Source organism: Triturus cristatus, chromosome 12 (assembly GCF_964204655.1).
Source record: "Triturus cristatus chromosome 12, aTriCri1.1, whole genome shotgun sequence".
Taxonomy (NCBI): Eukaryota; Metazoa; Chordata; class Amphibia; order Caudata; family Salamandridae; genus Triturus; species Triturus cristatus.
The window spans coordinates 75,547,226-75,563,134 of NC_140595.1; the positions used below are offsets into that span (position 1 = coordinate 75,547,226).

Genomic DNA, 15,909 nt, shown 5'->3' on the forward strand with positions numbered 1-15,909 from the left:
GGGCATATAGGTATTGTACTTCAGGACTCTAAATGCCTCCTCGCAGTGCACAAACCTTCCTGCACAGTTGGATAAGCCAGCGCTGTCTAGCTAATTTATAGCCAGGGCAAAAGAAAAAAACATGGAGCTCTGACTCTTCCTCACAGTTGCAGGCAGGGCACCCTCCAGATGTAGTTTTTGACCATTTGTTAGAGAAAGCACGGAGCGGCAAGGACCCAAATCTAAACCGAACATATAATTACCTTGCCAGGGTTGGTTGGATGTCATCCAGAAAATACTCTAATATATACTCATCTCTGAATTTCAAGAAACCGGCTTTCAAATGTCCTAAGGCCGAACTCCCCTGGATATCTGCGAGTTTGTGCATCCTATAAGATCTTACCAATTCTGAGCGTGAAATTACAGAGCACGAGTCCTCTGGATTACTCCATAATCTTGATTTTCCCAGCCTACAACATTCATCCTTTACATTTACTAACCTTGGTTTTTAACCTACACCCTGGAAACTCAGTAACTCTTTTAATTCTGACCGATAAACAGTCAGTTCAGGGTCACCCATAGTCTGCGCCAAAAAGTTAGTGGTCTAAGTCCAATCTCATTCGCAATTGGTCTGATTTCTAAGTCTATCCGTATGGGGTAAGGGGGGTACTGGGGGGAGGCCCAACAACTGCCTCATAAAATTGTTCTCTATTGTACTGAAACTACCAGAACAACAATGACCTCATAATTCAGCCCCTTAAATTGGCGCCCCCCCTTGCTTGCACTTTATAAATCTCTGCTATTGGCCCAGCTGGCTTGTAGGAGGAGTTTCCATACAGTTTCCCCCCCCCCCCCCTTCTGGGCTAGCTTAAGACTTGCTTTGGCCATTTGTGGCCCACAACTCCAGATTTTCTGTCAATGTGACACCTAGGTAATCAAAAATGATGCCCTCTCAAGCATAGTGCCATCTAAACAAGGGTTAGAACGTGAGGTGTTGGCTGGGATGAAGACCATCGATTTAGTCTTCTGCATGTTAATCTCCAGACCCCTGTTTTTGCAGAAGGTAACAAAGCTATCAAGGACCCTCTGGATACCCATGGGCAACTTTGACAATAAGAGGGTGTCGTCTGCAAACATAATTGCTGGTACCTTTCTGTGTGCTATCTTCGGGGCATTGTTATCCTTTACCTCAGTGAGTTGGGCGGCCAATGTGTTAACAAAGAGGCAGAACAGGGTAGGTGCAAGCATGCAACACTGCCTTACTCCTCTGTTAACTGAGAGTCGGGAGGTTAGTTCGCCACATTTCCCAAACCTCACTTTGACAAAGTTGTCTTCATGCAATCTCATAAGCAAACTCTGAGATAGAGGGGGATCCCCAGATCTCTAAGCACACCCCATAATTTAGCTCTGGGCACCAAATTAAAAGCTGTTGTCATATCCACAAATATTAGACAGAGACTGCCACCCTTTATTGTCACCGTTTTCCAATATAAAAGTTTGAGTCTATATATTTGGTCAATGGCGGAAATGCTTTTTCTGAATCCGGCTTGATATGGGCACAAAATGTCATGCTCTTCCATCCACACCTGGAGGCGATCAAGGAGTACGTGTGCAAACAGTTTCTGGGTGACATCGATCAGAATGATCGGCCTATAGTTTGCAGGCAAAAGGGGTGAACCCTTTTTAAAAACTGGGAAAATGTCTGCCCCTACCCAGATTTCGGGGATCACCATACCTTTCATAATCGTGTTGAATAAAGCCCATAGGTAGGGTCCCCATATTTTTGATTCTGCCCGAAAGAGATCCCCCGGTAACTTATCCAATCCCGGTGCTTTGCCGAAGGAAAGCTTGCTTATTGCGTTTAAAAATTCAGTCAAAGTAATCACAAGGGCCTCTTCATGAATAGTCCCCAAAGAAATTATGGATGTTTCATCAGTTGGGCCAACTTCTTCCTTTATAGTGTATACGGCCTGGAAATGAGTCTTCCATTCATCTGCTGCTATATTTGGCTCTATGGCTGGCTTCCCTTCGCTACTGCCTGTACTGACTATGGACCAAAACACCCTCATGTCTTTGTTGAATAGGGCTGTTTTGAAGGCATCCCATCTATCCAGTTCCCAGGTCTTTTTTGCTTCTTGGGTGCTTTCTCTGTACAGCACCCGCATTTGTTTAGTTAGGGACCTATCCTTTGCTTTAATGGCCTCTATCAGGGCTTGCTTAGCCTTTCGGCAGCTATTGGTAAACCAAAATCATATAGCCTTAGAGGCAGCTATCGTTAAACCAAGATCGTATAGCCTTAGAGGGAATCTTTGGATAAAATATATCAACCAGTTTAGATGTTAATACTGCATGCAAATCTGCAACTCTATTGATGGTTAGTAAAATACCCTCTGCTGTGACAGCCTCTCCCATTTCTAATAGGGATGGAATAATTGCTGTATATAGTGTGGCCAGCTTATCGGGTGACTACTAAATTGCCCCCCACCTTATTCTTCTTCTGTTATTGGAGAGTATTAATCTATTGTCTAAGGGAGTGCAGCTGACCATGGTATTTACGAGATCTGGCATCTCCAGTTCTATGGTCAGAGCGCTGTGATCGTTGTCGTGTCGCGGCAGGACAGCAAAATCAACAACCCTTTGCCACAGCCTAGTCTCCACTAGGATATAATTCAGCACTCTATTGAATATTAACTTCCCAGGTATATCCGATTTAGTGTGGCCATTACACGCTCTCCAGAAGTGGGTTAGTGTGACCGAGTTAATCTGGAGTACCAGCGGGTACCATGCCTTAATTAGTGGAATTTGGGGTCTGGGATTAGCCATCGCAAATCCTCCTTGCTAAGGGTTGTATCAGTGGGCTCAACTAGGGGCTCAAATTGACAATTAAAATCCCCCCCTACAATTAACCACATACTTGTGGGGACAGAAGGAATAAAGATATTCAATTGATCGAAAGTCGGGGATTCATTTCTCAGGCTTACAGGTCGAGAATAAACGTTAATAAAAGCTATCTTCAGCTTAGGGAAAAAAGTAAGTGCTACACACTGGATGTCATTAGACGAGGGGTTCAACTGTTCAAGTTTACAGCTCAGATGAGAGCCAACCCAAATGCATAGGCACGCAGATGGTCTACCCCTTCCCCCCGTGATGGCAGGGAAATTGAATGACGCAAACCTCAGGGGTGCCATCAAAAGTGTAGGTAACAGGGGTTGAATATCCCTCGTTTGGACCAAGGAATAATTGGGTAATACTCTCCTGGGTGCACCTTCCTTCAATATGCTATTGCTTAGGGGAACGGGGATTAGGACAGCTGGTGTAACATGCGACCCTTCCTGTATCCCTACCACACCATTGTCATCTGTTGTTTTACTATTTCCAGCTCCTTTGATTCTGTCCCTACACCAAGGCGGGTGGTCTGGCTAGGATGGCCACAACTGTACCCCTCTAGTTCTCTTGCAGACCTCGGGGCTCCTAATCCCTGGGTTGGTCCCAGTCTGCATGTCAATCTACCTCTTCCATAACCCCAAACCTTTGTTACTGGCAGATTAAATAGCAAGGGTCTGGGAGGTGGGTGCCAGTGGCCCACAGTTTGAAGTTCCAGTGGCCACCTGCCTAGATCTGGACTAATATGGGCCCTAGCTGGCATGTATCAGTGAGAATAGAAATAGTCCAGTGCAAAGGCCCAATCCCTGTGGGTGGCTCCTGGGGACTATGTTTCTGATTTAGTATACTACAAACAGTCTGGGGATTTTTTAAATTGATAACTACACAATCCCCTTGTGTTGTCTTCTGGCTGCTTCCCACCTAAACATCTCTACGGACCATTAGGATTTTACCTGCCCTATCATAGGGGAGTTGTCTGTACCTTGCCAATCAGAACAAACACTTATTCCTGAGGTCCAGTTGTGTTTCCCTCTGGCCATTCTTAATTTCTGGTACTCCTGTCATTATAATTACATACAGAGATGAAGCTGGGGGTAAGTTTATAGTGGGCAGGTTTGTTACTTCGGGCCTACTGACTGAAGCCTCCTCACCCCCAACCCTTCTCTGCTCTCCATAGAACCTAATGGAGGGGGCTTGTTTTTATTTATACCCCGCTTCGGATGTGCTGAGTTATTGTTCCCAACCTCATAGTTAAAACTCCTGGGTCCAGTGGAGGTGAAATGGTCTTGGGTCTGCCGTGCACCTGATCTTTCTGTAGGAGTCAGAGTAGTTTTATCTATCTGATGACTACTGTCATTAGCCCGACTGGAACCCAGGAAAATTGAGGGATCTGATCCCTCAGCACACACGGCCTATCTAGAGGTGTCAAACTTGAGGTATCTACTGGCAGCTAAAACAATTCCTTCTCAGTAAGGCTTGTATGGTACTTGCACTGGTATGATTTTGCCTACCATCCCCTAATATTACCAATTTATCTATGCAATCAACTAGGGGGGGCAAGTTCTTCCTTCTCAATAACTCTGAATTGGCTCTGTAAATCCATTCACAAATTCAGCAACCAAGATGGATAATCCATGTCTGCTCGAGAGTTAGCAGTACATCCTATTGTTTCGTCAGGATTATCTTGGTTCTCCACACTAGTTATTGGCCCCACATTAGTTTTCTTTCTTTTGGCTCCCACCCCACTTACTTGCTTGTGCTTCCCATTCTTTGACATACTGGCAACAATACCCCCCTTCCGAGTTAGTGTTTTAAGCGCAGCTTCTTGATGTGGGGATGGCAGAGGCACGGTTACCCTGGGTGTAGAAACTGGGGTGGCAACTTGAGAAGTAGACAGATCTAGCACCGGGCGACAGAGATCTGGGGTTAGTGACAAACGCCTCTCAGTGAGCTCTATTTCTGTGGTACCGCACCTATAGCCCTCTGTAACATCCTGTTGATTGAAGTTGGTGGTAGTGAGTAGGAGGAGGTTACTTGGGGTTGGAGTTGTTGTTTAGCGGGGCAGGTGCGTTTTCCCATTATTGAGCCTTAGCCGCACCGCGGGGCAGCCCATTACTAAGATCAGCAAACGAGCACCTGAGGTCAATTTAGACAAAATGTGAGCTGTGTAGGCAAGAGGCCCCAAAAATACAAAAAGCACAATTAGCAAGCAAAAGAGAAAAGAGTTTTCAGTGTATGGGCTCACGATTCTGGCCGGTAATCGAAAGTCTCTAATGCGATCACTGCCCTTCTCAGGCCTTACTAAATGAAGGCGAATAATTTCAAATTAGTCGGCCAACAAATAAAAAATGTTATCAGCAATGTCTCAAATACTCTCCAGCCCCCTACAGTGGGAGTGATAGGCAAAAATGTTCCCTTGGACGTATAAGAGACGCTCTTCTGAGTCCTCAACAGAAGCTCCTGCCAATAAACCACCTTGATCCGTGCTGCGATTGGACCAGTTAACATCAAGTGGCTACATACAGTTCAGCAGAGTACTTTTTGTGAGTGCAATTCCATGGATATTAGCCAGATGGTGTCTCAAAAAGAAGAAGGGGTGGAGAACAAGAAAGAAAAAAAATTGTGGAACCAACAAGGTCTTACCCGCAGGTCACCATAGGAGAGTCCGGGCAAAGGGGGGTGGTCCCGCCCTGCCTCTTCCTGGCAATGACGAGCAAGGACAGCCCCGCCCTTGGCCCGGGTTTCACCCGTACGCGTCCTACGCCGTGGGGGATGAGGTAGCGCTTTATGCATGGTGTTGGCGCCTCCCCCTCGTCAGCAGCAGCGGGAGGGAGACCAGATGTGGCCTAAGACTTGTAGTCCCACCACGGTGAGCAGTGTCCTTATGGCGGGGTGATGTTAGCAGGCTGGTATGTGCCCCCAAAAGCGTCAGACAGAGCCCCAACAAGAAAACAGCATCCCCAGCGTTATTTTTTTATTTAATGCCACTGCCAAGGTGCAAACCCTTTCTAACATGTCTACCTGTCTGACTAAATATTGTTCTTCCAGATATACAATACTGCACATCCTTACTAATCGACTAAATGATAAATGTTCGTTTAGCTATGTAGCATGAAAAGATGTTACGTCTTTTTTAAGAATAAGTCTATTTAGAAAGTGGTCTCCAACCAGTGTCAAATTCCAACGTCATCTTCAATACATCTCTACCATCCATGAATATGTACCTTTAACTTTGTATTCTCTAGAGCGTAGAAATTGATGTGTTTGTGAGAGCTGTATTGCTTCTATTAATCCTTTCTATTATCAACAATAAAGGAGTTAATCTTTCAACACTGTACGGTAGGTTATAGCAGTGGAGTTAGAACTTTTATTATGACTTTTAGGAAAGTGCATACTTTGTGGACTCATTTTTATATCTTGAGCAGATATCACCTGTATAACACAATTCATGTGTGGATTCTTCAAAGAAGGGATGGTGATGTATTTGTAAAAATCCTCCTTCTTAAATAATGGTATTCACTAGTTGTCTATACCAGCCTTTGTTCATGGTTATTAATGAGCAACCTACATCTAAAGATTTAGTCAAGAAGCTGCACTCATTGCCTTATCAGTACACAAATGTATTATTTATTTTCTAAATTATCTTGGGCAACAAACTGCAGACAGAAAATAGACCCTAGAAGGACTAATGAACACATCACATGCACCTGAAATATTTGTAATTGATGAGGCAGGAGAGTTGCAGGTGGCATAATAAGGTTCTGTAGCAATTCCAGGCCTTGTCTGAGGCTTCTGGCCACTTACAGTACCTAGTCATGGCCCTGGTACTTGTGCTGACCAACAACAAGAACTTGCAGGGTCCACCAACCCACATCCCTCACTGTGGCAATAAAAAAGATCCAAGCAAGTACTAAGGATTAGAACTGCATCACTAGAGTATGGCTGATGCTCCTATGAACAGGGACTTGACAATCTCCTCCTTGATCACATGTTACATATCACTTTAATGCACAGACTTCATACACATGCCCAGTCCCCTTACTATGATATGTACACATGTGAAAATGTTAATTTACTCTCCCTCACTGGATGTTAAGTAAAAATATTTTTTTTCTCAGTAGAAATAGGTCACACGTGTTGTGAATGTGAAAACATATGCTGCGTGTTGCAATGTGGGCACATATATGTCCTGCCATGCATCTACACACAACAAATCTATACCCCATGAAACTAACATACTCAACCATCATACATACAAGAAACACAAAGAAAAAGCCCTGTTCTTGTAAAATTTATGTAAAAAGAAATTGGGAGCAGGAGTAGGAAAGTGAGGTAGTGTAATGAAAAAGGGTATAATGATGAGAAGGGTATTGTATCGCTATACAAATACAAGTTATGAAAAAAGCAAAAATAATACATGACTCCATGAAGCAGGAGATGATGATCTCAGACTAGTGCGGAAGTAAAAAAAATATATTTCAATATAATTGTCTAAAAAAAGAAATATTTCTGAATCCAGCTTTCAAAATCAAATGCCAAATGATAATTATTCTACTAAGCCAGACACAGCATATCCTGCTTTAGTGGTAGAAAATCTTGGCCATCCGGATCTCCATAGTCAGCCAATACCCTGACTTTCACCATGTTCTGCCGCATAGGCAGGAGCACGGGGGAAGCTTGTATTTAAACCCCGGCAGGGACAGAGGCACAGATAGGGTTGCAACGATGGCTGTAGTACAGGGAAGGTTCACAAAAACAACTGGTGGGAAGGTGGGGGGAGTATTGCTTGTAGACAAAGAGACGGACCATGATGACTGAAGACAGTGAAATCCCTTAAGCTAATCAGCCTGGGACTCATGCTGGATGGCCACCCCTTCACCACTTGTGTAAACGACCACAGATCCTTCCTTTGTTCAAGTCTCAAACTAGTTAATGCTGACCGGGTAATATATGCCTCTTGTCATCAGAGACTGAATCCATAAATAGGTGTGAGTTAAGGTGACAGGTTCAAAGTCCGCACTTCTGTGCTAATGTTCCAGTGGATAAACAGCGCTTAGGGGAGAAGTGACCAGCAAGGTATCCCCCGTATAAGGCAATGCAGCCATCTCATTACTTAACACCTGAACCACCGGCTTCACACTCACACGCCTCCGAGTCTTTGTTGGTGTTGAAATTCACCACTTCCTCAGTGCCTGACTCCCAGATATTTTGACAAACTTAGCAGCCTCCAGACTCTTTTTATGTGTCCTCTTCTTTCTTCTTTATTACTTTGGTGGTACACACCCACGCTACAACTATGGCCTAAGCTGCTACAATGTGAGTGACTAGCTGTGAAATAGCAATCAAATCACAGATCAGCTTGAGATATCCATCATAGGATTTAATATTAAAAAAATTTGCAAATACAGAGTTGATCAACAGGTTATTTGGCATCAATGCCTTATTGTCATAGGGATCAGAGGCTCATTTAGACAACATGGATTCCACTCTAGGCGTTCCTTCATTCTATGTGTACCTCATGGATACCGTGTATATCCTGAAATCTGTGCCTGGAGTATCCTCAGTGGTCCATTCAGAATGTGCTCAGCCCCTGACCTTATTGAAGTTGACTCCCACCGTAGTGCACTTCCTGGCAGCATCTTGTCATATCTCCTGGAGTGTCTTGTAGCCAAGCTGTGTTTCTACCCCCCTTGAAGCTAAGGGGAGTTTGAGGCGCCCTTCTCCCTCAATTCCCACATCCTCATGTATGAGGTTAAGAGCCCTTTCCATTCCCTTCTCAGTCATTTTAGGTTGCAGATGAAGAGCAGCATGAGTGAGGTTTATGTCTTCTGTGTGGTTTGAAATGTTCAGGAATAACCCGTTCTGAACTTCTGCATTGTACAATTCCTGGTACATGTGACTAGTGTATTATTATGTTGTACACTATGTAATATTATTCAGTTCAGGATTTGAAAAGAGTTAAAAATGAGTGACAGAATGAAGAGGTAGTTACACAGCAGCTACTCAAGAATTAATTGGTCACTCCTAGTAATGTTTCCACTTGAAACCCCACTTCATCTGTCAATCCACTGAAATAAGAAACTCTAGGCCTGATTAACAAAGGTACCTTCAACTTTTGAGTAACTTTACAATTCAGTGTAACATTACTACTTTTCAGTATTCACAAACATTGTGCGTAAGTTATTATTAAAACAAAAGCAGTAGAAAGTCTAGTCCTACACATGGGCAACTACTGGTACTGCAACACCCTATCATAGAAAACAATGGAGGTATGGGCTTATAATAAAACCCCATAGGAAATAATATTACAATAGATTAAAATATTTAAAATAGTAAAAAATATAAATAAATATAAAATAAGTTAAAAATATGTAAACATAATACATATTTATTATTTAAATATAAAATATTTAATAACGTATTTTGAACTTACAAAACGTGACAATAAATTATTTTAAAAAGTTAAATCTATGTATCACTTTTGATCATTATTAATGCACATTAGAATATTTTGTTCTGTGTGTTTTAATTTTTACATTTAAAGCCTGGAAAAATCATTTTAATTTAATAGATTTCCATTAATTAAAGTTTTAAATTCTAAATTGATTTAATAATGCTGTAGCAATGTTTATAATTTGTTCTACATATAAAATAAGTTTACATTAATATTTAAGATAAAAATATTTCTAATCCCAGGAATATCCAAATATGCATGAATGTGGCATCACGTAAATAGCAAACTAAAACCTCTGCTGTGCTATATAATGCAGTCCAGGAAGATACATGCAGAAATCAACAACAATTACACAGTAGCAGGCCTCCTTATCTGAACCCGTAGGCTCATAGTTAAAAGTAGGCAATTTAATCAGTTGATTTTTATCTCTTGACTGTAGTTTCCTAGAAAAGATCTGAAATATGGAAGGGCCAAGCCAGAACCCATGTTAATACTCCCATGCACTCTCTCAGTAGTTCATGACCCACTATCTCATGTTTTTAATGGCCGGTCAAGCCAAAGAAGGACTTTTAGATATCCTTGGAGATGGTGCATTACCTTGCTCTACAGGAGCTATGTGATAAATGATGGCATTGCTAGGAAGATTAAGGCATAGGAGGGCCAGATTCTGGAATGAGTTGATGGGTTACTTAAAAGTACAATCATTATGGTGTGCTTTATATCCCGATGGAGTGTGTCCTCCAAGGTGGATGTCATACATAGCATGGGAAGAGCAGACGTTTTGGCAATAGTGTAGGCCGTGATTGAGAAGAAGACAGTTCAAGGCTCAATCAGAGGGTTTGAAGCTTTCATTTTTCCAAACGTCTTGAGTACGTGGAAATGGCTAAGAATCACAATGTATGAAGTGGTTGATTGAGGGGATGTTGGTTAAGCAGGTATGCTTCATGGTGGACTCATTGTTTCCTAGAATAATACAATTGTAGCTTTGTTGGTAGTTCTTGGGTTAAGAAAGGCATGACCATGGCATGAACGTATTCTTAACTGCTTCCAGTCCCATCACAACTTGGAAGAATTTGAACATCCCACTAGTTTGATTGAAGGCCTGAATTGGTGGAATACTTGATTTTGCCCTTCAAATCATCATGCGTTACCCACTAGTATTTTTTTATAAGTGAACTCTGATACAATTTATTTGTGATTAACTGGGATCAGCAGGAATCCACTTTGTGCTCTAGTTTTTCAAGTTTGTGAGATCTGCTTCAAAGCTACTGTTGACTGCCTGTTTGACCAGTTTGAAGACATCTTGATGTTAAGCCCCTCCTCCAAGTGTATACACTAACTTTTAACCAAGGGATGTCTGAGGGGTTCCTTTAATATGGAGGCTGCATGTATAGGAGACTCTGACACCAGGTATTGGGTCTGATATGGGAAAAGGAATATTTCAGGAACAGATTGACATTAGGTATTATAACACCAGTGAGGCAATGCTTACATAGTAACAACTGGGAAAGTGCTACAAAAGACCGGGGCGGGAGGTAAGCTGTTTTGTTGCTTCTAGAGCTGCACCAACATGGAGGCAGGAAACCAGAGCTCGGCTACAGAATTCCTCCTCTTAGGCTTCTCCAGTCTCCCAAAGAAGCAGATACCTCTCTTCTTTGTATTCCTAACCATGTACATAATTATCCTTCTGGGAAACCTGACAATCTTCGCTGTAATCAGGATAGACTCTCGACTTCACACATCAATGTTTTTCTTTCTCAGCATACTGGCCTGTGTGGACATCTGCTTAACATCTACGACAATGCCTAAGCTGCTGGTGGACCTCCTGTCAGTGAAGAAGGCAATATCTTTCTTTGCTTGCATCACACAGTTGCATTTTTTCCATTCATTTGGCAACATGGATAGTTACATGCTGGGAATAATGGGCTTTGATCGATACATGGCGATCTGTCATCCTTTACATTATGTTCGTATTATGACAAAGAGGTTCTGTGTGTTACTGGTGCTCTCTGCCTGGGTGATCGTCTCTCTTCATTCATCAGTCCACAGTGTCTTGGCCTCTAAGTTGCACTATGGTGGCTCCAATAAAATCCATCACTACTTTTATGATATCCCACCTCTTCTGAAGCTCTCGTGTTCAGACACCACTGCTAATGAGCTGGTACTCTTCACTGAGACGCCACTAATCGTGTTAATCCCTCTGCTTTCTATTTTAATCTCTTACAGTCGAATCACCGTAGTAATTCTGAAAGTCAAGTCCTCTGATGGAAGGAGAAAGGCCTTTTCCACCTGCTTCTCACACCTCACTTCTACAGTACTTTTTTATGGACCTGGGCTTTTTACATATGTTCGTCCATCTTCAGTCTACTCGCTTGATAAGGACATAGGAATAAGCCTCATGTACAGCATGGTGACCTCTTTGATGAATCCATTTGTGTACAGTATCAGAAATAATGATGTCAAAGAGGCATTCAGGAAGGTGGGATGTAAAAGCCATAGCCACCACTAAACTTACCTCCAAAATATGGAAAGACATGGTGTATCAAAAACTTGTACTCCAGCATAATTTTGTCTGCAAGCGTGGACCTATGGATACATATATATGACACTTTGAGTAAAAGGATTTTGTAATTTCCTGCTACATTTATTTATTAATCAAACATTACAAAAGCATAAACCAACCTCATTTGACTGGGAGTTCATTGTACCAAGTCCTAAGAAAAAAAATTCTGATAAGGTACTGAGTCATTATTATTCCACATAGACTTCTCATGACTATACGCATGACATCAGAGATGTAATAATCAGTAGCATGATATTACACCAAAAATCACATCTAGATAATGTTGGTGTGTGCAGGTGTCACATAACATGACCTGCATCTATGCTCTGTGAGAGCAAGTCTGATCACCACACCCTCTATGAGATGGCAATGGGACATGGCTGCCGTACCTGTCATGTGACGATGGCCTGTGCAGAGTACACAAACCATAGGAAAGAAAGCTGAGATGTGTAAGGCACAAATCTTCAGATAAATGTGTGAAAATAAAATGAATAGTGTTCATGATCTGGGAGGGTGAGTGGATGTAAAATGTGAAGGGAAAATGAGAAGATACTTTTGCTTTAGTTTAAAAAAAAAAAAAAATGAGACAAACTAGCCCAACCAAATACTCATTGTGTATATTATATACATATACTGCATTCGCCCTCCAGCCAAGGACCAGGCATATGTAAATTAGGCATAATCATGCTCCAGTAGGAACATTTCAGCCCAAACTGCCAGGCTGCATACCCTCTTGCAGAAAACCCAGATGGGTATAGGTCTTGTACTTCCTCATCAGAAAAGGGCAGGTTCAACCCTGTAGCACAGGGGTTCCCGACCAATCTTTGTCGCACCCCCTGAAATGCCATCTCGCACCCCCTGGGGCTGCGGGCACCCCAGGTTGGGAACACCTGCTGTAGCTCAATAAGGTTAGAATACCTTTGTTTGGGTCTCGTCGCTCATTGTGCCATGTAACATGATTGAGGAATCTGTCATAAGCTCGACAGCAGCTCTGCCATTCTTGAGATGGGGACCACAGAGAGGGAAATAATGGATTCTGATCTGAATATGGCACAATTAGAGGTTGCAGACCTGAATTGGCTCATTGAAAGAGAGATGGGACCTTGGGGAAAAGAGGCAGCTGGCCTGGCTCCTCAAAACTAAATGGGGCCAATTGAAAGAGAGGAGGCATCAGGAGTTGGTATCTACCATGGCGATGCACTAAAAACACTAGTCACAGCCTTGGCCCTCTCCAGATTGGACTGCGGTAATGCCCTGTACGTGGGGATCCAATCCTAGTACTTACTAAAACTGCAGCGACTGCAGAATGCAGCAGCCAGATTAGTACTGGATATCCCTAGGTTTGAGCCAGTCTCCCACAGATTAAGAGCCCTCCACTGGCTTCCTGTGGACAAAAGGATTAAAGTTAAATCACAATGCTTGGCCTTTAAAGCTCTACATGGCATAGGGCCTCAGTTTTTGGGGACTCACCTGAAATGGTATGTGCCAGACAGAAGTTTAAGATCAGCTCAAACAAAACTTCTACAAACGCCTAAGTTCAAGCAGGTCCACTGAGGTGGAAGGAGTTTCCTGTTAGGGACAGTTAAGACCTGGAACCTCCTTCTAATCTCAATAAAGAGCCGTACATCGCTTATGTCTTTTAGAAGGGTGCTAAAAACCTGGCTCTTTGCCAACTGATTCAGCTTGTATCCCATACCAGCATCACTCTGTCTTACCAACTCTAGCGCCAAGACACCCCTGGGCATTTGAGCGCTTTACAAATATACCAATCAAATCAAATCAAATCCAATCAAATAGTAAGATAACCTATACGCCCTATTAAGGCCTCCATCCCTATTCTTCACTCTTTCCCAAAGGGCCACAGGAAACTGGTGGGAAGCTTCACCTTGGGACTGTATCAATTAGTTTTCTTTTTTTGCAGAGTTTATGGTAACATGTGATAGGTGTGTTGTTTTGGAAGAGCTCCGCCCCAGCCACCATTAATCCAGTAAGTCTATTTTGTGGGTCAGAGTACGGCGGGTGCAGACAGTGCCTGCAACTTCCTGGAGAGGCCGAGCCCCCCATTGTAGTTTGCCTGATGACAGAAGAGACTTAGAGGAAAGTAGTGATGCAGTGAGAGGCCGTTCCTCAAGATGGCGATTCTCTTGCAGTAAGAAGGCATGGCCGGCTTGGCTCCGGGAAGGAAATGGCAAAGAGAGCCCTTGGTGTTTGGATATTGTGAACAGAGTTGGTAGCATGCAAACATCTTGACTGATGATGATTTAGCTGCAAGAGTTTGGTGTCCGCAATGCCACAGAAGTCCTGGCAGTGCCATCAGTAGCACTTCATAAAATGTAATTATCAGAGAGAGACATATCAGAAACACAAAAGAGGGAAGAGTGAAGGGATCCTGTTGCCTGAAGTGCTTGTACAACAGCATATGATCAAGAGAATAAAGAAGGGGCTGTGGAGTCGGGCAATCAGAGGTTAGGTAAAAATTGGAGGGCAAGACAGACAAACTGCATCTCATGACAGCGCAAAACTGATCCTAGCACACTGTGAAACAACAAAATAGTAGAGCTACATGTGGATCGACATCTGAGGTTGGAAATGACTGCTATGTAGTGATGCCCTGGAGTAGGATAGGGCCCAAGTACACCACATGGTTGGGTATGACAGCACACCTGACTGAGACCTCTTCTTCACAAAAGATTCTTGGATGGACCACGGCTAAAGTGCTGGCCACCACGTCGCAGTGCATTGACGAACAGCCCACATGCAGACATCACGTGCCAGTGTGCGCTCATAGGTGCAACTCATCCATGCCGGTAACTGTACTAAGTATTTGCAGGACGGAGGCACAGTAACATTCGGAACTCTGAGGACATCAAATAGGTGATATGTCGTCTGACACCTTGACAAAGTAAGTCAGGGGGAAGGGGTCAGGGGGAAGGGTACTCTTGGCAATTGCTTTTCAGAACTTTGAGGAGCATTATCTGATGTGTTTCTACTCCCTCAGTGAGTAACTACAGGGTCCGCCCACTCTGAGCACCCATGCCGCAAAGGACTACTATATTATAAGTAGGCTATACAACCCTTAAGATGTGTTACGGTGCATGAAATGCATGTATTGCATGTATTGCACTGCCTGTATTCACAACTCCTGAGTGGATGGTGCTGTGCTTGGAATGCATGTATCGCACAGCATAATAGTGCCTAATAATTATAATAAATGCTAATAAGGGAGTCATTCGCATTTCCCTTATGAGTACACAACTACTGTTTACTGCATGACATTTAATGCGGTTGGTTAACAATACAGATAGTTCATAATAGAACCTGACCGGATTCTTAATTTTCCAGCACGTGTGGAATAGACTGCGTAGCAGACGCTCAGTGCGCTGACTGGGCCCCAGAAAATTCAGCATGACAAAGGCTACCAAATAATCTTGCTAATGTCTCTCTTACTCTACCTACTACAAACACATTCAAAGAGTGATAACAAAGATCTTAAGTTACATACAACCTTACATGTAGCATGTGTCATAGTGTGCATGTGGACACCAAGTAGGAGATGCACATCGTTATAGGGATATTTGGGTCCTGAAGACAGCCATTCTGACGCTGTTGCCACTTATGAAGATGGCTGAAACATGGTGACCTAGGATGTAGGAGGTCATAATCATCCCTTTTCGCAACCATCCCTGTTTTTAGGTCTCGCCTAGGCAGCGCGCATGCCCTGCTCTAGGAGGGCCTTTAGCCATCGGTCTTCACTTTTCAAGCACTGCAATCGTGCTTGTGGCGGCATCAACCTTGCGGGAGCGAGCAACGGCGCGCCACAAGCAGTGGTTGAAAAGTGAAGACTGCTCTCCCAAGCGTGCGCACACGCACCACTCACGGTCTCACCTCCTGCTCCCTACCTCATCTCCCTCTCTCTCCTCACCCACACGTCCCGGCCACTCACTCGCTCCACCCTCTCCATCTCCTTTTTGCTCGTGCACTCACAGAGCAGCAGCTTCGTTCTTTGGGTTGGTTGTTGGCCCCGCCCCCA

General features: G+C 43.4%; 1 protein-coding gene across 1 annotated transcript; it reads left to right on the forward strand.

Moving 5' to 3' along the window:
- Positions 1–10,886: 10,886 nt before the first annotated feature.
- LOC146772592 (olfactory receptor 1f45-like) lies at positions 10,887–11,825 on the forward strand. The gene has a single exon (XM_085637017.1). It carries the CDS (start codon positions 10,887–10,889, stop codon positions 11,823–11,825), a length of 939 nt encoding a protein of 312 aa, XP_085493143.1.
- Positions 11,826–15,909: the final 4,084 nt, after the last annotated feature.

Coding starts and splice junctions, on each gene's coding strand:
- LOC146772592 (XM_085637017.1), top strand. CDS start 10,887: ATGGAGGCAGGAAACCAGAGCTCGGCTACAGAATTCCTCCTCTTAGGC.